Source organism: Papaver somniferum, chromosome 10, assembly GCF_003573695.1.
Source record: "Papaver somniferum cultivar HN1 chromosome 10, ASM357369v1, whole genome shotgun sequence".
Classification (NCBI taxonomy): domain Eukaryota; kingdom Viridiplantae; phylum Streptophyta; class Magnoliopsida; order Ranunculales; family Papaveraceae; genus Papaver; species Papaver somniferum.
Genome location: NC_039367.1, coordinates 80,135,518 through 80,157,647, shown reverse-complemented (window position 1 = coordinate 80,157,647; position 22,130 = coordinate 80,135,518). Strand labels below are relative to the sequence as shown.

General features: G+C 37.0%; 4 protein-coding genes across 5 annotated transcripts; 1 reads left to right on the top strand and 3 right to left on the bottom strand.

Moving 5' to 3' along the window:
* Positions 1 to 3,213: 3,213 nt before the first annotated feature.
* LOC113315824 lies at positions 3,214 to 3,825 on the top strand. The gene has a single exon (XM_026564076.1). The coding sequence runs from the start codon at positions 3,214 to 3,216 to the stop codon at positions 3,823 to 3,825; it is 612 nt and encodes a 203-aa protein (XP_026419861.1).
* Positions 3,826 to 4,744: 919 nt separating this feature from the next.
* On the bottom strand, positions 4,745 to 6,109 carry LOC113316953 (glutathione S-transferase F13-like). The gene is made up of 3 exons (XM_026565113.1): positions 5,821 to 6,109; positions 5,664 to 5,712; positions 4,745 to 5,504 (listed from the first exon to the last, which is right to left on the bottom strand). The coding sequence occupies exons 1-3, from the start codon at positions 5,965 to 5,967 to the stop codon at positions 5,053 to 5,055; spliced, it is 648 nt and encodes a 215-aa protein (XP_026420898.1). The 5' UTR covers positions 5,968 to 6,109; the 3' UTR covers positions 4,745 to 5,052.
* Positions 6,110 to 7,661: 1,552 nt separating this feature from the next.
* LOC113317199 (autophagy-related protein 18a-like) lies at positions 7,662 to 11,245 on the bottom strand. 2 transcript variants are annotated; one of them, XM_026565338.1, is made up of 5 exons: positions 10,765 to 11,245; positions 9,768 to 10,184; positions 8,598 to 8,790; positions 8,253 to 8,391; positions 7,662 to 8,038 (listed from the first exon to the last, which is right to left on the bottom strand). In XM_026565338.1, the coding sequence occupies exons 1-5, from the start codon at positions 11,206 to 11,208 to the stop codon at positions 7,960 to 7,962; spliced, it is 1,272 nt and encodes a 423-aa protein (XP_026421123.1). In that variant the 5' UTR covers positions 11,209 to 11,245; the 3' UTR covers positions 7,662 to 7,959. The 2 variants fall into 2 exon arrangements, with proteins under 2 accessions (XP_026421123.1, XP_026421124.1); XM_026565339.1 differs by lacking the exon at positions 7,662 to 8,038 and having other exon boundaries at positions 8,249 to 8,391.
* A 310-nt stretch (positions 11,246 to 11,555) lies between these two features.
* Positions 11,556 to 18,705, bottom strand: LOC113318520 (acyl-CoA-binding domain-containing protein 4-like). The gene is made up of 18 exons (XM_026566689.1): positions 18,409 to 18,705; positions 18,035 to 18,105; positions 17,873 to 17,936; positions 17,719 to 17,790; positions 16,775 to 16,966; positions 16,542 to 16,619; positions 16,154 to 16,261; positions 15,962 to 16,028; positions 15,816 to 15,877; positions 15,034 to 15,173; positions 14,502 to 14,628; positions 14,297 to 14,411; positions 14,014 to 14,102; positions 13,048 to 13,131; positions 12,787 to 12,963; positions 12,413 to 12,583; positions 12,158 to 12,217; positions 11,556 to 12,053 (listed from the first exon to the last, which is right to left on the bottom strand). Exons 1-18 carry the CDS (start codon positions 18,583 to 18,585, stop codon positions 11,838 to 11,840), a joined length of 2,070 nt encoding a protein of 689 aa, XP_026422474.1. The 5' UTR covers positions 18,586 to 18,705; the 3' UTR covers positions 11,556 to 11,837.
* Positions 18,706 to 22,130: the final 3,425 nt, after the last annotated feature.

Sequence of the window (22,130 nt, the reverse complement as noted above, 5' to 3'; positions counted from 1 at the left end):
GCCAATCAAATATCGACAGAGATAGTCCTAAGATTATCTTAGCTCCTAGGATAAAGAGAGTACTAGAATTTGACTTGCTAATCAGAGTTGGGGAGAACGAGGTTTTGATACTACTAGGTTTTGACAATACTATGTTTCGGGCTCTGTAGCATGTCTGTCACAGTCCAAACAACATATTTGAGAAAATAAATATAGACTATGCAAGAGTAAAAGAAAAAGATAAAAAGATAAAATTATTCTTCCAAAAAATAATTAGAGGGATCTGATGCCCCCTATTATCTAAGTACCTATTATATCCTTGTGGATTTAAAGGTTTAACTATTAAAATTATCAATTAGAAAACGTATTGTAGTAATGAAATGATTAAGCGTTTATGGATACTTGCCACTTATCCTAAGGATTCTGAAACGAGAGAGGGATTAAAGAAACCGTGTATTGGAAATTTCAAAGGATGGGTGGTGCAGTGAATTGCGAGAGTAAATATGAGGAAATTAGGTTTAGAAATTTCCTATTAAAGCGCGAGAAGACTAACTGCTTAGACATACAGAATCTGAAGAGAGAAAACTAGAAATTTTCTATTGAAGAAGGATGAACTGCGATCATATTGTGGTGCTTAAGGATGCAATTGTATCCACATAGAGTCATAAGATGTCGTGAAGGGAAATTTCATCGCGTACATTACTATGTGTGTTCTAACTGCTTAGCAGTATTATCAACTAACAACAAATGACTAAGAAAATCTGAATATAAGCGACAAACAGTTAAATCCTTGAAATTTGAAATCTGTTTTTTTATGACAGAGAATCTTGGTCAAAGGAAAGTGCTTCCTTCCTCATACATGGGCATCCCCCATGATATGTACCAGCGGTATCAGGATGCAATAGTAGTGGTGCAAAAGTATGGGAAGCCTGATTTGTTCATTATAATGACTTGCAACCCACTTTAGGATGAAATCGTGTCCAACCTAAAACCGGGTCAATCTGCAGCGGATATACCCGATCTGACTACAAGGGTGTTCCGTGCAAAGCTCGAAGAGTTGAAGGTAGATCTTTTTACCAAGTCAATATTTGGCAGAGTAGCTGCCCATCTGCATGTTGTTGAGTTTCAAAAAAGGGGTCTACCTCATGTTTATATGTTAATTATATTGAGTGACAAAGACAAATTACAAGGTCCCGATGATTATGACAAGATAGTGAGAGAAGAAATATCTGACCCTGATGAAAAGCCATAACTACACGAATGTGTGAAAAAGTGGATGATTCACGGTCCATGTTGCAGTAAATGCATGAGAGATTTTAAATGTAAGAGAAACTTTCCAAAAGAGTTTTCTGAGTGTACTGTACAAGGAAAAGATGCATACCCTGTTTACAGGAGACGTAATGATGGACGACGCATACGCAAGAGTGAAAGTTTTGAAGTGGACAATAGGATGATTGTGCCTTATAACCCTTGGTTAATACAGAAGTATGATTGTCACATAAACGTAGAAATTTTTAGCAGTGTGGAGAGTGTTAAATATCTTTACAAGTATGTGTATAAGGGTCCAGATTATGTATCTTTTGGAGTGCAGCCAGAAGACCATGACTAGATAACAAGGTATATTAATGCAATATGGGTTTGTGCTCAAGAGGCAATGTAGAAGATATTTACAAAGTCTACCCTTCGGTAGTGAGATTAAAAATACATCTTCCCAACCAACATAGTGTCAGATACTATGATTACCAACGTTGGATGAAATTTTGTCTGATGAAAGAACAACTTTGACAGATTTCTTTGTGACAAATGTTCGTGATCCTAGAGCGAGAGAGTTGTTATACCGTGAATTTACATAATGCTACTATTGGGATACAAAAACCAAAGAGTGGAGAAGAAGACGAAGTACACATAAGGCGGCAGGAGGGTTTATACAGTACCTTTATGTGCAAAAGATGTGTGGTTCTTAAGGCACATTCTGAACCACGTTAGAGGTCCGACTTATTTTGATGATCTAATGTTTGTTTATGGAGAGAGATGTCAGACATTCAAGATAGCTTCCAAAAAACTGGGACTCTTAGAGAATGATCAGAGTGTAAGAGCGTCTTTGGATGAAGCAGCAACTGTCAAAATGCCATCTGTTCTGAGAAGACAATTCGTCTTTATCTTGAACTTTTGTAATCCATCAGGTGTAAGAGAATTATGGAATGAATTTTTCAATATCATGATCGAGGATTACTCGAGTTTAAGCAATACAAGCTCGACATTCTTATCATATTGTCTTCTTTGCGAGTTGAATTTGATACTTAAGCAGCATGATAAAGATATATCCATGTATAATATACCACTGATTGTAGGCACATTGGGTGAGGACTTTGAGATTTTGAGTCTGATATTCAAGAGGAGTTGTCGATTCCTTTATCCGACGAAGACCTGTCTTCTGTCCAAAAGTTGAATGAAGACCATTCTAGGGCCTACGATACAATCATGGGAGCAATTGAGTGAAAGGAAAGTAAATTCTTCTTCATAGATGGTTCGGGAGGTACTGGGAAGACATATATCTATCGTGTTATTCTGACAACTGTTAGGAAAAATGGTGGTATTGCGTCAGCAACAGCCACGTCGGGAATTGCTGCTACGATGCTACCTGGTGGGAGGACAGCATAGTCAAGGTTCAGATGACACCGACATCAACTTCAACGTGTCGTACGAAGAAGCAATCTGAGGAAGCTAAACTTTTGAGGCATGCTACCGTCCTTATGTGGGATGAAGCTACAACGGCGCGTCGCTACTCTTTGCAAGCATTTGATCGAATGATGAGAGATATTACAGGGATTGTTGAACCATTTGGTGGAAAGATTCTAATCATGGGAGGTGATTTACGCTAGGCACTACCAGTGATTCCAAGGAGTACAAGGGGACAAACAGTCGATGAATGTCTTAGCATGTACATTGCATTTTTTTCTTTAAAGATAAAAAAAATATTTTATATTGATATGTGATACTTAATGTTTCTTAAACTCTGGTACTTAATTAATTAACTTTTAAACGGATAATTCGAAATGACATTGAATTACATTACCTTCTTAACAGATCACATTTGTGGGAAAATGTACATGTTTTGCATCTGAAGAAGAATATGCACGCAGCCGAGGATGCATCTTATTCTGAGTTTTTGATTCTTGTTGGTGACGGGATGAACCTTATGTTGCTAATGAGATTATAAAGGTTCCGGAAGAGATGGTCATACCATGGGTTAGTGATGCTTCTTTATCTCAGCTTATAGATGTAACATTTCCAAACTTGGTGGAAAATGCCAGAAATAGAGACTACGTGGTCAATAGGGCATTGATCACACCATTGAACGAGTACGTTGAGAAGCTTGATGACCGAGTACTTAGCATCTTTCCTGGAAAAGAGGTTATATTCTACTCATTTGATTATGTGGACGACGATACTCACGGTCTTTACAAACAAGAATACTTGAACAACATTGCTCCTGGGTGTTTGTCATCACATATTTTGAAATTGAAGATCGGTGCACCTATTATGTTGTTGCCGAATGTTTATGCAAAAAATGGTCTATGTAATAATGATACCAGGTTAATAATCAAAGAGTTCCTCCAAAACTGTATAGATGATGTAATTATTAGTGGGAATTACATGGGTACACGAGTTTTTATTCACAGGATGCCACTGGAGCCATCTGAGAATCTGAAGCTCCCATACAAGTTTAAACGTAAACAATTTCCAATATGTTTGTGTTTCGCCTTTACAGTCAACAAGGTGCAAGGGCGAACAATAGAAAACACAGGTATTGTTTTCATTGAACACGTGTTCAGCCATGGTTAATTGTACGTTGTTCTCTCGAGAGGAGTGTCAAGTAGCAATACGAAAGTATTAGTTACTAAAGGCACTGTTGCAAAGAAGAAGGGAACATACACGAAAAATATTGTATATAAAGAAGTCTTTCTGTCTTAGAAAAATACGAATTACGAATATACATTTTGATGTAAAAGAACATTTACGACTGAAAAATTATTAAATAAAAAATTCAAGTTTAGTTGTGATTACTTTTGCACATTGATATAAAAAATTAGTTTTCACCACTTGACATTGATCGTTGACCGAGTGTTGACTTTGACCGTTGATTACTACTGCACAAAGACAACAAAATTACGAAACGGATATACCGCCAGCCGCATCGCGCATGTGTGCTATTGTGAAAGGACAAATAGTCTCACATCGCTATAATCCGCTTAATTAACTTGAATATAATATGAAAAGGCCGCTCCACTCATTGTACCAATTGGTTTTGAGTTGGATGATCGCAGACTTTAACAGCTATACTATACTAGTATCTAATATTATAAAAAGAACAAGGACGGATATACAACCAGATTTGGGCTGGCTTAGGCCACCCCAAATTTGAATATTTTTCTAAAATAGGTAGTGGAGCTTAACCCACTCCAATGCAAACCCGAGTAAAATTGCTATCAAATTAGGGTAGAAAATTATAATTATGCACAAGTTTTCTCCGAACTACTCCTAATTCCAAATCCTAGTTACGCCCTTAAAAAGAAATATAGAACAATGAAAATGATTGGCATCACGCGGGTCATACCGAAGAGAGAGAGCCAATGGGCTATCCCTGCTAATCTGTATACGGTTGTCTCACTCGGTATGACCGGATATCTAGAGTCATTGATAAAACAATTATTTGGTGTGGATGATAAATAACAATCATTGAATCATATTGCTATGCTCAAAGTATAAAGTATGAACCATGTCGAAAGCTAGCTTGGGGATATTAGAACACACATAAATAAACATATCATAAACCAATCACTTCACACCAACAAATTCGTACCACACGTGCATGCTCCCTCCCCCATTATCAAACTCTAGTTTTCCCTAGCTAGCTATAGTCCCTACCATCCACCACCATTATCAATAATTCATCCTAAAACAGAACTCGCAGAGTTTTTTCTCCTACGTACTTAATATGACAGGAAAATCTCGTATTTTTTTTTCTTCGAATAAATCTAACAGTGCGACATGAGTTGCACATATTATGCATTAATTAAAAGTCATCCCTTGTGCAACCTTGACGAAGGCAGGTCTTGAAGAAATATCTTCCCACCATGCCTTAACATGAGGCCTAGTATTTATCAAAGAAGCCCATTCTGTTTTCATCATGTAGTAAGTGTAAGACAAGTGATGCAAATCTGCCAAACTATAGAAATCCCCTGCTAAGTATTTGTTGTTTCTGAGTCGATCCTCGTAAATGTCCAGCACTTTTCCTAGCTTCTCCACATTGGCATCGATCACCGTCTTATCTGGTGATTGTCCTGTAATTGGACTCACGAAGATCTCATAGATGATAGGCAAGATCACTGGATTGTAGTGCTGTGACTCAATTTCTACCCATTGGTTCACCAGTGCAGCTTCCTTGATATTGTCTCTTCTTAGTAGATCGATCCCCGTCTTTTCGTACTTTTCACTGACGTACCTTGTTATTGCTCTGGATTCTGTTCAAGCCAATCACAAAAAAATACTTTCAGTAACTTTAACAACAATTCCAGACAAACCATAGATAATCCGGTGAAATCCCGTGGCAGGTCCACATCCCATAACATTTTTTGTCAGATTAATAAATTTAAATTTTGGGAGTAAGAAAATATAATTACCAAAGAGTGTTAGATCATCATCTTCCAACAAGGGAACCTGACCAAATGGCTGCAGAGAAGAAAATAATTTGTCAAATACTAAAAGCTCATAAAAATGATGAGAAATCTTCATTTCATTTAGGCGATGACATACCCACTATAAGAAGAAAACACTTACATTTTTGGAGAGGTAAGAAGGTTGCTTATGTTCTCCGGCGTAAAGATCGACAGGGACAAGCTCGAATTCGACTTCCTTCTCATGTAAACATATCATGGCACGCGTAGTGCACGTCGACATGGGGGTGCCATACAGCTTAAGTGCCATATTGATCAAGAGACTGAAGCTTGAGAAAGAAAGTGATTAGATTCAGATAGACAAAGGATTTGCATATAACAGGGAATATGAGGCTTGTTGTTCTCTATGACTCTAGTCTCTATATATAATGAGGTAGAGAGAGGAGGCCTCCAAGTCCGTAACGTTCAACCAACTTTTGAATAAAATGCAAGTACTTAAGTTTCAAAGACAGAGTCATTTTACTATTGAAAAGCTGCAGTAAATCTGTCACATGGTATGTCGGGAAAATCTAATTAACAATGAATGGTATCAGCGTTTCAGTAGTAGTAACAAAAAATCCTTCAGTGTATTTTCTTGACCGCTCACACCCTTGTATTGGATAATTGACATTTTCTTTCTTTTGCCAATCACAATGCCAATGGTTAAAGCACGCACGTTTTTGTAACGCATAGATCGTCCATTGATTGTTTGGTTAACTTCGGTTTTTATTTTTAATTCATGTGTTTAAGATTTTATTCCGTTGTTGATAACCGAAATTTTCACCGCTTCAATCCTCTGTGTTGGAAGGCGTCAACAGTGCCATTAGTTTGCAAGTAGCTTATGGATTTCTTAGAGTTTAAAAGTTCAAAACCAAAACTTCATTGCAAAGCAACGGAAACAGTACACTCATATAATGGCGGTTTACATTGCAGTAAAGACTTTTATAGTACCTGACTGCTGATGATGACAACAAATGCAGTGTACCCTACTAATATCGGAAAGAATCATAATAAGACTATGTGATGTGAGTGCTCACAGCCACAGCTAGGGTAGATTCTTTATGTCGATAGACTCTGACTGCTACTGAATTTTTTGGTAAGAAAATAATAACTCTATAGTCTCTCTCTCTCACTGGTATTAGCTTCGAAAATCTTGTACTATAAATACGAGTAAATGCTAGTATCCCATGTAGATGTAGGCACAAGGGATGATCCATATTCAACACACTAAAATCTAGACTAGATTTTACTGTAGAATCTTGAACTCTAACCAGTCAAAACTGAACTTTTGTGTTCTTTCAATGAAATAAAAATAATTTTTAATCTCAGCTCCAATCCAATCCAATATATATATATATATATATATGATCTTGTAAAGAAATGGGTGTGAAAGAGAGAGAGAAGTCAATCATGAACAAATAAGTTCACATTTGAATTGAAATAAACACAGTATTCTCAACTCAAAGAAGCTCCACCACCGGGAATTCTACAGTTCAGTACTCCATTATATACTGGTCAGGAGAGGGATTATGGGTATTCTACAGCCTTCCAATGTGGTAGTCCGTCCGGTGTTACCACTCATCCTTTATTCTTCGTTAGAAGTAAGAAACATCTTAAAGGCAGCTATACTATACAACATCCGTTGTCGTCTAAAATAAACAAATCACTGAAGTATCAAATTTTAGGACCACAATTTAGAGCATCAGTTACGCTGATGTTGGTACAAACCCAAGGAATAGTATAATTGGGGCTACATCGAGTAAAGGATCCTACTTATGTACTGAAAGTCGATAACTAATGCTTACTCCAGACACCATATATTTGGCACTGCATTCAAATAACAACAAAGTGATAAGATATAAAATTTAGGCTAACAGCAGATTTGAGCTCAAGTGCTCATTGAGATCTCTAAACCCTAATCTCTCCTGGTTTAATTAATCTCGTCAGCTCAGTAAAACCAGAAACTAGAATCAAGCACACAGAATAACTATTTGTTATATATGCCATAAATAATATATACAATAATGTTATATACAAATGTGCCCACACCCAACACCAAGTCAGAACCAGGTAGTTGTAGTACCAACTTGCAGCTTCTAACTACTAACTAAACCCTAAACTTTTCACTTCGTTAGACAGACAAATATTTACAGCTTACTAATAACAACCCTTCAAATTAAAAAAACTGGGAAAAAAGTAATGACCGAAAGTAAAAAGTAAAATAAATATACCAATAGATCTTTGTATTACTTTGAAAAGCTGGCTACAAATTCAGAAAGTTATGATGTTCAAGCTGAGTCATCTCTCCACCCGCCACTGGATCAAACCGACACTGATAAAAACTGCACGCACAGATGCCAACAAACCAATATGGTCGTTATAAATGAATCAAGTCAGGCTGGGTATAAAAAGATGTAGATAAGAAGATAATAAAGGATTTTATGGGCAATTTCTTACAAGTAGTGTTCACATAGAAAGTCCTAGCTGCAGTCGCAGCCAAGTTTTACATAATATTGATATGAATGTGTATAAAGAGAGAGATTCCTTTGGACCTACCTTCCATTCATGCCTAAGATCACAATGGTGTTACTCTGGGCATCCTTCTGGTCACCAAATGCAACAATGTGCTTCAAATCTTCACGAAACCGAAAATGAGCTACCGACCATTCTGAATTGAAGTACTTAGGCAGTACCCCTGAAATACAAAAAATGGCACATCAGTCAAGAGACGTGATATTTGGGCACTTGTTTGTGGTGGAATCTAACAGACCATGGTTTATATACTCAACAACGCAACATTAAGAACTATCTGCCATAGATTTAAAGAACTAAGATATTAGCCTACTGAAATGCTCACATCACAATTGGTTCTAAACAATATAACAACTTTCCAGTTTGTACCTCGAATGAAAGAGAAGGGTGAACTAGTTGCCGGAATAGGGGGATTGGAACTAGATGAACCCAGTGACGTGTTTTGATTGACCTTTAAGTTGAATACATGAACAGTACCCTTGTTACTTGAAACCGCCAACCACTGTGCAGTAGGTGAGAAAGCTAGACTGTAAATCTCTGCTCGATCTGCGCCTCTTCTTACCTGCATTTTGGGCATCCAAGCAATTGCGTCATAACTAGAACGTCCACTAAGAGTTAATGTGAGAATGAAAACTGTAAGCCGAATAGATACTAATAATCTCCCCATCATTCCTTACCCTTTTGCATATCTATCTCATAATGTTGACATATTGGACAGTGATAATGAAGAGTCTAGAAAGTAGAAATACTATTGGAAGATCAAAAATAAGTAAAGACGGAAGAAGTCGAACGATGCACGTAATGCAAATGGTGCCAAACAATGAATAAAGGTAACTGTTTCATCTTAATGACGAGACCAGCACTAAGCGTATTCCGCATAGAAGCAACTAGCGACTCCAATAACGAGGCAACATGCTAATGCATAAGAAAAGAAGTACTCTTGAAAACTTAATTCTTCCCAAGAATATCTAATTCACTTTAAAACCATTTAAACTATATAAACAATTAAGAAGAAAATTTATGCTGGTGAGGTAACACTTGGATGAGTTATAGGGTGACTTGAAACTGATAACCACGAAGTCCATTCAAATGAACAGTTACTGCTCAATAGATGCTGATCTCAACAACTAGGATGCATATATTTTTCTGCACGAAGCTGTTCAGTGTAGAGTACCAGATCGCCAAGTAAGAGAACACTAACACAAAAATAAAGGTCTCAAGGACAATGCATATTTCTTCTCCTAAGAAGTCACCTAGTTGTAAACTCAGAATGTCTTTATCAAAAAAAAGAAAAGTGGTTATTCAGAACGTCTTAATGTTAACAACTTAGTTCAAGACGATATATCATTCTTCAGCATAGGTGATTAGTTTAACAATGAAATGGAATTTTTGGATTCAGTAGCTTTCATACTGCTAAGGTTTATATAAGATTTTAGGGATACTAACTGGTGAAAGCACGGCGAATATTAAGCAAAGAAATATGTACTAAAATAATTTTCACTGCAAGCAAATAAAAGTTCATTCATAAACAAAACATACCTCTTGCAACAAAGTTCCATTTGAAGTATTAAAAATTCTAACCAAGGTTCCCTTCGAGCTGGCTGTAGCAAGCAACTCCCCATCCTGTGTTAGTGACATACATTCAATGTTTGAATCATGAGCAAATATGAACTTAGTCTTCTTAGAAGTATAATTCTCAACCCTAACTTGCCCCTTCTGAAGTCCCGGAAAAGCAAGTAGTAGTGACCCTGAGACATGAGATACTTCACATAGTCCCTTGGGGTTTGGGAACGTTTCAATTTGATGCAAAAGCTTCATATCAATGAAATTGTATATGAATATCTTCTGCTCTAGAATAACAATTATTCGGTCACGTCGAAGACGAACTGCCCGAACATTTGATCTAAATGAAATCTCTTTCGTGCACAGGCTTTTGTCATCCTCCCATATCATGACCTGCAAAAAAAACCATAGCGCAATCAAGGTCAGTATTATACCATGGGAAATATTCTATACATCTGACACCCAAATCCGTGTAACAAATTGTTCTACCAGTTGTTCTTATGATACAAAACATTAACGACAACTAAAAACCATCCAAGTTCCCAACTCCAAGTTCACTAATGGTAACTCAATTTGGGGAGAGCATATAAACTCCATTCAGCCCAACTCTTCTTCATGTTCAACTTCAACCATCCTTCCGTACAGTTTAGTTTTGGATTACTGTTTCCTCATACAATGACATTAAGTCGGCATACCCTCATCCAACCGCAGCTAATGTACAATCACCCTTAATGTAAGCAAGACATACGCAAACCACAGTTCAATGAAACTCTAGTTACTTACATCGTAACTCAACCTTTTCAAATGTACCCCAACAAGAAACCTTGTTAAGTTTGTAACTTCCCCAGGCTAACATATACACTATAATAACAGTATCATCACTAAACTCTTCAACCAGCATGGTATACATTGTAGATAAGGAACAATAAAACTAAATTGACCATTGCACTATAAATGAAATAAGAATAACTACCTTATTAAGAGGAAACATTGGTTGAGTACCACCACCAACTAAGGCAAGAATGTTGAAACGGAAGAGCATAGTGACAATACCAATACCACCACTACCATTAAAATCGCGCCGAAAGGATTCGCCATATGGATAACAATTGAAAATCCTAAACCCTTCATCTGTCCCAACTGAAAAGTATTGAAAATCTTGATTGAAGGAAATATAAAGAAGAGAAGACGGTACTGGTGATGAACAAGTTTGAGAATCTGTGGAAGTTGAATTCTTAGGGTTAGGGATATCATTGTTATTACTTTGAGAATGAGAATTTAATGTGGAAAAAGTTGAATCTAATGAATAAACCGAAGTAGGAAATGGAATTTCATCGACATCCTCTTCATCGACATCGTTTGGTATACTATGGTTGTGCAGTGGGAGATGAGTAGATTGAGCAGAGGGAGTCGCCATTAAAGGAAGAGTTCTCTGCACGTTTAGGTGTTTGACACGTAAGGTATGGATTTTTGATGAAGAAAACTGGGAAAGTACTATTTATACGGTAGTGTCATATTAAGACAGTCAAAGGACAAACACAGTCCCTTCAATGTGTGTGACGCTTCCGAGTGAGCTTTGTAAAAGTCAGATGCATGAATCAGAAGAGAATTGGATCCGTATGGGACTGTCAGGCATATAAGTTCACAGGGTTTGCATTTCTAGTATGGCCTAGTAGAATACCAAGGAACTTTGGCATATCCAATATACATCATAAAGATTTAAACTCTTTGTTTAACTCATCAAAAAGTTCTTTCTTTCCCGTATACAACTTCAATAAATATTGGTTTGGTTACCATAAAACCAGACAGCAGTCTTTTCATGAACTATATGCCTCAAAATTTACAAGAAAACAAAACATCTACAGAAACCTTTTTCTGGGAGGAGTTATAACAGATACAACTGGAAACTTATTGCCATCACTAGAAAGAACGAGTTAACGTTGAGAAAACAGTTAGTGTGGAACTAAATAATCAAATAAAGAACAAAAATGAGATATTAAACAAAAACTACAGGCGACTATAACTGGGTTTGTATTTGAAACTAGTTCAGGCGTCTTCATCCTCGTCGTCATAATCGTCTTCGGATTTTCGGTTACGAGTAGGGTTTCCTGCAATCCAACCCCAAACACCGCCTGAGCTTTGCTGTTTTTTGGCATTTGCAGCAGCCTGTTCAGAGGCAAGCTTTTGTCGTTGAAGGAGTTCAAGCTCCTTTTGTAAGGTCTCCATCGTTTGTAACTTTTGTCGTAACTCTGCAATATCAACCTGCAGATTCAAATCACATGATTAGTATAGACCTTGGCAGAATAAATGGATGAGAGGCTTTATATCAAAGCTCAACAAAGTGAGTCACAATGGTAACCAAATACCTCGAGTTTAAAACACCTCGACTGCTCAGAAGCAAGCTGGGCACGAACAGATTGAAGTTCCTATAAAACAAACAAAAAAAAGGAAACAACAAATTCAGGGTTGGAGTAAAGGTCATTCAGAACTCAAACTTATTTGCAAGAGTATTTTGTAAACAAATGTGCTACAAAATACAACTAAAACAATTTCAGTTTTATCCATCTTGATTGCTCATTTCCGAGGGGATTGAAACATTTGACCAAGTTTAAAATGCTTGCCTCGCTAATATCTGTATTTCGACCATATTGTTCTGCTAACTCTTGCTTCAGTTTTAGGGTTTGCAACTGCTCTTTTGTATATGCAGCTTCTATTTCGTCTTTCTCTGTCTTTAGGGCTGCTATAATCCGTTCACTGTGTTCACCGCTTTTAATGTTGTGCCTACCCGATCCCTGGCAGAGTAAAAACCAGCTTTAGCGACCAAACGTTCCACTTTAAAAACATTTGTCAAATAAAATTGATTACAATGATCTTCGTGCAAGAATCTTCTCTGGATTTTATATTTAAATAAGATCCATGCAGGTACTACCTGCGGTGGAGGAGTTCATTGCAAAAATGAAGTTAACATCAACAACACGTTCCACAGTTTGCTTACCATGGGGTCTGAGTCAACATTGTCCATGACAATTTCCCTTATTTTCCCAGATTCAAACTCGGACTCCCCATCTCTTGTAGCATTTGTTGCATGATGCACATCAACACTGTCGGGCATACTCCTCTCCATTATATTCGATTGCAATGTTGATTTGTTGCTTGGTTTAAGAATATTAACCTAATTATCAGCAAACGGAATTAAGAAGGGGAAAAACTAAGTCAGATATAAAAGAAGTAGAACAGAATTATAGTTACTCTGGACCTCATTATTGTATCGCCCATTGTATCCTCCAAAAGCCACTAGGATATCTTCACTATTATAGGAGCTCACCACCAAACTTAGTCCCTGCAGGCAGAAAAAACATTCAGAAACAACCTTTTTAATTCAATTGCATGAAAGAAAAGATGACTTAGCCATGCAATGGAGTGATTAGATTGCCTTTTCCTCGCTCTAACTTGCCTAGTAATAGAAAAATTCAACAAAAACCCTTACCTAGGGCTGTTCATGGTCGGTTTTGGTTCGGTTTCTAGCCAAACCAAAACCGAAACCAATATTATTGGTTTCTAAAAATCTAAACCAAACCAATCCATTAACCATTGGTTCGGTTTCCAAATGGTTCCAGTTGGTTTCGGTTTGTCCCAGTGGTTTTTGGTTAACCAATAATTATGTCAAACCAAAAAAAAAATACACAAATTTACAGATAAAAAAATCGTAGTTGCCGATAGTATTGGTTTACACAAATATACATACAAAAAAAAAATCAAGAATAGTGTAAGCTTACTCTAATTCTAAAGATCAAAAGAAGATATATAATATATCTTAATTTAGTTATTGACAAATAAAAAAGAAGGAAGACGGGAAGAAAAAAGTCAAGTAGCAGCATCTGTTGTTGGGGGTGGAGAAGGGAGGCGGCTGAGAGAAGGAGAAAGAGGGAGAGTATCATAATGAAATATTAGATTTAGGGTTTCTATTTATCCTCTAAATCAATGGGTAGAATCTAATACTTTTAAATCGACGGTAGAAAATAAATTTAAAAATTAATCGGTTCCCCAATGGTTTTTGGTTCGGTTTTCAGGTCAAACCAAAACCAAACCAGTAATGTCGGTTTTTCAGCTTTTTTTACCAAACCAATCCAAATCTAAATGGTTTGGTTCGGTTTCTTGCTTATTGGTCTGGTTCGGTCGGTTTCCAACGGTTAACCGACACCATGTTCAGCCCTACCCTTACCTCACTAGCAATAGGAACACGTCCTTGGACTGTTGTTACAACTGACCAGACAAGCGTTGACATGTTAAGAACTACAGTTTCTGAGGCACCTGCAGGAATATACAAAAAAAAAAAGAACAGTTTACGAAAATCAGAGAGACGGCATTTTATGTAAAGGTTCCGTCTTACTCACTGTATTGTCATTATGCCAAATGATGACTAAAGAGCAATTTACATACAGATTGTACGCGTCAGAATTGAAACTATTCAAAAACTAAATGAAATTAAGCTTATTACCACGTACCACTTTTATTATCGCCTCCGCCAACAATAAACCAATTCTCGCCAACTGTTACACCTGCAAGTCCAGCTCGTGGAGTTGGTATGCTACCCTGTTGCTTCGGTCTTGACCATTCCATCTGCAAAAAAGACATATTAGAATTGGAAAACTAGAAAGAGTGTCTCTTAGGCAAGATAAAAACTATTCCACACTAAGGAGGCTCCCTTACCGTCTCCAAGTCAAGGACATGTAGATCATTGAAGCACGTAGCATGTGACCCCCCACCAAAGATCAGAAGGTATCTCTCTGCATGCACTGCAGCAGCATGATCTGACCTTGGGGAAGGAGGCATACCCCTGCAAAATAATAGGAAAAACACAATGAAATCAATATGAGGTAGACCTTCTAAAGCTTTGTTTCTTAAGCACAGCAACAATAAGTATAATATGTTCAGGGGGTTGATTAATGAGAAAGACCATTCAGTATGCTACAAAACAAATTATCCCACAGGTTCAAACAATCACGTTACTAAGATAAGCCTTCTTCTATGAGGTGAGTTTTGCGTACAACAATAAAAAGTTACATATAATGAGTGAAGTAAAGTTCACGGACAACCAAATAAAGAACTAGAAGATAAAACTGTTGAGATGTTATGCCAATATCTGCTTTCACTATAGGATGGCAACCAAATATAATGTGATAGTATTGAAGCTTGGGTGACAAACAAGGAGAATCCATCAGAAGTTATACAAGCCACTTACACAGTATCTATGTCATCCCAGGTCATGGTTTCAAGATCAAGAATGTGCAAATCATTCAAGAGAGATCTACTGGCATCTTCACCACCAAATATGACTAAAGTAGTTCCAACAAGCGTCACAGACTGACCTCCACGTGAGATCTGGAAAATTACAAGTCGACGTTTGAGAACTTCTCTAGAAACGGCAATAAAAATAAGTCACAACACGTAATATACTAATATCTAACATGATCTTGCAAGTTGTGACTTAATATTATGAACAAAGGCTAGTTCTGACTTAGCGGAAAATTCCAAGAATATGAAGAACCGGGTACTGAACATCTTCACAACGACCAGGAAGTGATACCGCAACTGATAACACTCTGATCAGCATCAGCACCTTACAATCTAGGTTTTCAATAGTTAACTAGTTTTTTCTTCCTCCAAGGCGGGACAATGTTTAATATATAAACTGGTTATAAAGTTACAAACCTGATATTTATATATTATCAATGAAAGACTCTACCAACTAGGCAGCCTGGTACATCATAATAAAGGGCCGAAGTGCACTAACGCAGACAGTATATAAACTGGTTATAAAGTTAAGGACGTGATATTTATATATTATCAATGAAAGGCTCTACCAACTAGGCAGTCTGGTACCTCGTAATAAAGTGCCGAAGTGCACTGATGCAGACAGTATGTTACAACATCAAAGTGGTACATTTTCAATGTAGGAAAAAGACAAAAAAATATCATCCTACTGAAACATAAGTATCAACCATTTGCAAGTAAATGAAATACCGGTGGTTCCCCGTAAGTTCTTAATGTTGACCAAGTAGAAGACTGCAGATCAAATGCCTTTACTGCCATGGAGAATAAATATTAATACAAAGGTGGAGGACTATAACAGTTATGGAATACCAAACATAATGTCGATATAAGCCAACCCGTGATAGTCTCGGTAGGATCTTTTGTATGACCAGCAATTGAAATAAGCTTGTTTTCCCATGGTATCTATACACACAAAAAGCAATAAGTATTTGAATGGGCATTGGATAATGCACATGATCAGCAAATATAATAGTGATATGCTGAAGCTTGTTTCCTAAGATTCATAAAGAAATTCATGCCATACTAACCAAGGAATGGCCCGCACAGGGAGGCAGAGGTACTGGAGACACTTCTGAAGAATCTGGTTTTGCGCTAACCTCAACCTTGGACCATGTCAAACTTCTCAAATCAAGGACCTGCATTATTCACAGAAACAAAGAAAACACATTTCAGTTAGCTACCTAGATGCAAGATTAAACGACTAAATGTCCAATAGGTTTTGATATCAACAAAACCAACATATCCAAAATCTATAATGATGTTAAGTCTTCAAAATTCCCTCACGACTAACTCTGCAAAGGTGTTGAATGAAGGGGTGACAGATTACAGAATTTCATTGTGCCTACTTACTGTTTAGTGGTATGATTTGAATATGAGGCCAATTATAAGTGAGCTATACAAAGCATACTTGCATACCTGAAGATCGTTAAGGTAACGACCATTGTGGTTTCCCCCAAATACATACATCGAGTCTTGAAATACAGCTGCAGCATGCTGCATGGACACAGAAGTCTAAGTTAATAACTCGACTACAAAATCAAGTTCAAAAAAAGATGTATGGTAATAAATCCCTTTTACAGTACAACTGTAGCAAAAATCTCAAGCTAACTAGTTATGCTCAAGTCAACACATAAGTAGATGACTGATACCTCATAGCGCGCTTTTGGGAGTTGACCAGATACTGTAAGAGCAATCCATTGATCATACACAGCAATAAAACCAACGCCTTCTGTGACAACATCCTTATCCTGAGCCTCAGCAAGGATGCCATTTTCAGTGGAAATGGTTTTTGGTTCGGGAAAATGGTTTCCGTTTGGAGCAACTGACTCCATCTTTGTATTCTGCAAGAGACCAAGAGAAGTATAACCTTTAGGTAGTCTAGTGGAAGAAGATGTATGTAGCTGACATTGTATGAATATTCAGGGAAGAAATCAGCAGGGCCATAGAAAAAAAGGCTGTTTAGTGTTTAGACACTGGTGGACACTGCACTGGATCTTGAGGTCTCCTCTATCCTTTAGGTTTCACAAAACCTAAAGACAACTGAGGTATGAAAAACTTAAACCAGACCTGATTTTTTTAACTTTCTAGAGATCTTTTGTCCCAATTTTTATTTGGGCCAGAGATAGGTCTTCAACTACTTAAAGCAAGAATGTTTCTATTCTCCCTGGTCCCCCACAATTTGAGCTCGCTTTGCTGGGCAGCCAGTACCTGTGTCGCACAATGGTACTTGTACCCATGTCATTATCGCAAAGGTGATGAGCAACAAAGAGAAGGTGCTACCCAGCTATTAAAATAATAAGGAATGAATAGTGCGAGCTAAACTGTACTTCCAGAAGACAAGGTTATGTAGTGTAGATACGACAACATATATTTAAGATAACTTATAAGTTAAGGTTGATAAGCATGGGCATGAGATAGTACAATATCTTGCCAATTCTAATGTCAGCTGAACGTAAGGATGATAACAATTAACTGTGAACCCCAAAGGATTCATAAAAATGTTATTGTATCCGATAAAGAGAAGCAATCAAAATATAGCTACTAGATTGGTCACAAAAATACAACACTAAGAACTTTAAAGTTTAAGACTCACATTAATTTCCACATCTACAAGAGGCTCAATAACAAATTCCGGCACTTTTGAATACCATGTTGGCTCTTCTTCCTGGACAAAGAAACAACTCAGACATAATCAGCTAAAAGAAAAACCACACCAAAAGGGATAAACCATTAAAAACTGCATTTACCTCCAAGATTTTCACAAAAAGACGCATCGCCTCTGCTGAAGCCATGTTACCGAGCCCATTCCAACTGAACATATGAACAACATCTTTGAGATAAACAAAATATCAAAAGGCTGAAAATTTAAAAACCAAATTGAGTATCTGCTAATTATGATGCATGTAAACCTGGTCCATTTGCTTTGCTCCGTAGGACTCCAGATTCGAGGTTTCGGAACATTACAAGGTCCAACTGTTGCCTGCAATTAGTTCAACATATATGACTGATCAAAACTCTCCAGATACATTTAGATTTCAATACTTTTACCAAATTCCCGCCAAAATCTAAACCTCGAAAACCAAAATTCATTTGTGTAAAGATCCAATCAGCTACATATCATAAGATCTAGTGATCTAGCTGTACTTTGAATAAAATCTCAAGGTGATAACCAAATTTCAATGCGAATTGAATATATGACATTGCACAAAGATAATGTGGCAGTCGACAACAAATTCAGATGTGTTACAGTAGATCTAATAAGAAGTTAGAATGAGTAGTTTACCTGTTGATATAATCCGTATAGTAACAAAGCAGTATCATTTTTGAAATTTGAGATCGGTGATTTAGATGAAGATGAATTTGAGTTTGAGGAAGATTGACCTAATCCAACATAAGAAGCTGCCGAAAAGAATCTCTCTGGATAACTTAATCCCGATGAACTTCTTCTTGTTGTTGCCATTTTCTCTCTCAAGTTTTTTTTAGAGAGAGAAAGTAATGGAGATGGTGATGATGAGTGAGAGACGGTGATGAAAAATGGAAGGGAAATGTTTATGACTTTTTTCTTCCCTATTGGCGTGAGGGATGGACATAACTTTTGAGCGCGATTCCATCTAGGGAGGTGGCGTAAACGGACGCAAAACTCCACAAGATCCGAATTCGACCCTAAATCCGAATAAACATGGTCTCTGTCCTTCTGATTGAGTTGTCAATAGGTCCGCGTCCTCCACGTGTTGATGGTGGATTTTTGACGAGGACTAAAAATATAAAATGTCGAATTTTATATATTTCTGATCCGATTTAAGATCAATGTATGAAATTCATATTTTATAAATTTGGACATGAAAGCTCATGTTATAACCTCATCAAAACATAAATATATGACGGCGATATTGGGACTTCCCCAACTAAGCTCTCGATATTCCATATATTTTTATATTATGTAACCTCATCAAAACATAAATATATGACGGCAATATTGGGACCTCCCCGGCTGAGCTCTCGATATTCCATATATTTTTTTTATATTGTCTGGCTCATTATTCACTTATTTTGTAGAATCGAAAACGATTGGACGGCTCCTAGATAGATTGCCCGCTAGCTAGTATAGAGCGATATCGTCTTCTAGATGTCGCAACTTTTCCTGACTATACAGAATAAATGTTCAGAACGAATATGATGCTTCCATTATCTCATACCTCGATTCTCGAATAAATATAATGCTTCTAGACAAATTACCTGTTAGAATAGAGTCACCAACTAAAAGTAATGATTGCAAAATCTTAACAATTACTTCGGTAGTTGAGAATAAGATAGATCTAAGAACCTGACGAAGGAATTTATTGAGATAAACAGAAGAGCCTTTGTCGAACTCACATAACTTGGTTGAAGAGAGTTGATACCAAACAGATTTGTTGTTCCTTTACTGTTTGGAATACGAACCAAAGGAATTGTTCCAAGTACGTGACTTATTCATAAGTTGGAGACGTGGGAATACAGACGGAACTAGGTGAACTATAGGTTTAGTTACTTGATCTCAACTATACGAAGTTGGTGTAATTTTGTGTAGCTGCTTAATCCTGAGAGTATTCAATTCTGGACAAGGTCTCGGGATTTTTCTGCATTTGCGGTTTCCTCGTTAACAAAATCTTGCTGTGACATTTACTTTATATTTCCGCATTATAATTGTTTTACTATAATTAAAGTAAATTACACAAATGTTAATTCTTATTTACTTGATAAGCAATCCTATTGTGTTTGGTTAAGTCTGAACCTTTTTATCAAGTAAACATACTTCGTTGTTGTATTGTCTCGATCTCGTATCCATAGACGATCATACTAAGTGTGATCCAATTAGTTGCATTGTCTCGACTCAGTCCATAGACAATCACTTTCGGAGAAAGGATTATAGGTAGGAAAAGTTTTAGCTTGAGGTATATTTGGGTACCCTCGCCTTTTCAATTGGTATCAGAGCAGGCAAACACGAAAAGACCTAACAATCTGTGTTTGGTGCGATCCAACCTATAAGAATGAATCTAATGCGTGATTCAGTTAACGTAAGTCAAGATGAAAAATCTGCACTTGAAGATAACATCTTATGTGAATCTACTGAACAGACTGACTCCTATAATGTAGACTCTGGTGATTGGAAAACTTGCCTACAAAAGCAACTTGATGAGATTTCTGAAGATGGTGACTCAGAAATTGATCAAGATGTTGAAGATGATCTATCTGAATTTTCTGCAGTACTAGGAGCAGTCTCCACAAAAAACTGTCTTCCTCGGATGTAATTGGACTCCTTGCTCCTCTCAGCAGAGAAAATAGGAAACTAAGAAATATATTTTTTGGTTTCTTTTATGGATATCAGAATACCATATATCTACTTAAAGACTACAAAGAAAGTCTACACTAAAAAACTCTTGAGTATGAGAATCTCAATAGGAAACATTACTTGTTGAATAAGAAACTTGTTGAGTTAGAAGCAAAGTTTAATTTTCAACAATCAACGAGAAATGAACAACATGAGTTGGATTTCCTCATAAAAATCCTCTTGAGGATCAACTAACTGAAGCTCTTGAAAGAATCAAGTTCTTAGAAAAAGAAGTTGTAAGGTTAAGAAGACTCAATGATAGCACAATCAATTTATCTTCGATGTTGGATGCGAGAAGATCTCATGGCGACAAACGTGGATTAGGATATGATGGAATTGATTCGTTGTCAATCAACAAGGAAGTAAAATTCGCAAAGGCTGTTATCTCATTCACCCCAGAAAATTCACCTGAACAAGCTTGTACGCCTGAGACACCCAAGTGCTCAATTGAGATTCCAACAGAAACCATCTCCGGAAGCAGTCAGAAGAATACTCCAACCAAGGACCAACATAGTAGCCGAACATCTCATAAAGGTAAAACTAAAAACTTTATTTCTTTCAATAAGCATTATTATAGAGATAAAGGTCATATGCAAAGGGATTGCAAAATTCGGAAGATGCAAAACGCTTTATCCTTTGTATCTAAAGAATTGAACAGTGTCATCTCCAAAAACCTCTCAGATCATCACTGTCCTATGAGACAAACGAATTATTACAAAAATTCAAAATCATATCCCAAGAGAAGCATTCCTAAAAGGAAAAATAATAGAAAATGTCATACTTTTATTAATGGGGATATGAGATCTGATGTTTCAAGATGGAAAAATGCGATGTCACTAGAAATGAAGAACCTTCATTCAAAGTCCACCTACAAGTTGATACTAAAATTTGAGGAGGTATCCAAAACAAAGTTATCTAAAATAGTTTATAAGAAAAACAATCCAGTTTTAATCTTAGACAAAGATGACTATGAAAGTCTAGTGCTTATACTCAAAAAGGATCTAGAAATATCTAGTGATATCAATGTGAAAGCATCTTTCGATGATTTGCTAAACTCCAGAAAAACAAAAGGGGAGTTGATTTTAACTCTATGACTTCTCATAACTTGCAATAGTAACCTTGTGAGTTTAGGCTAGGTTTTTGTTTAGGTTCTTGTGTAGAAAAACTTTCCTATTTGAGTTGTTACCTTAAAAAAAGGGGGGGGGGGGAGGGGGGACAAGGGACCATAAATAGGTGGGATTATGCTCCTACGATATCACAACCCAGTGATACAATGCTTTCATCTGTAGATGGTGGATTTTCAACAAAGGGCAAAACCGTAAAATCATGAGGTATGTTTTTGACACGGCTTTCATGCATGCAACGATTCATATTTTACAAACCCATGAGGAATATGTTTTCGAAAAGCCTCCACTAGTTGAGCGTTCGATCCCTGGAATTTCGTCGTGCCCTCTATGCAGAATAACGTATTTGGGCGGTTCTCCGTAGATTGAGAACTCAACGCCTTCAGAACGTCAGTGATACTCACTGTTCCCTGACTGCAGGAGAGAGACCCACCTCCACATAGAAGAATAGTTGGGCGGCGGACGCCTTCAAGACGTCGGTGACACTCACCGTTCCCTGATTATGTGGAGAGA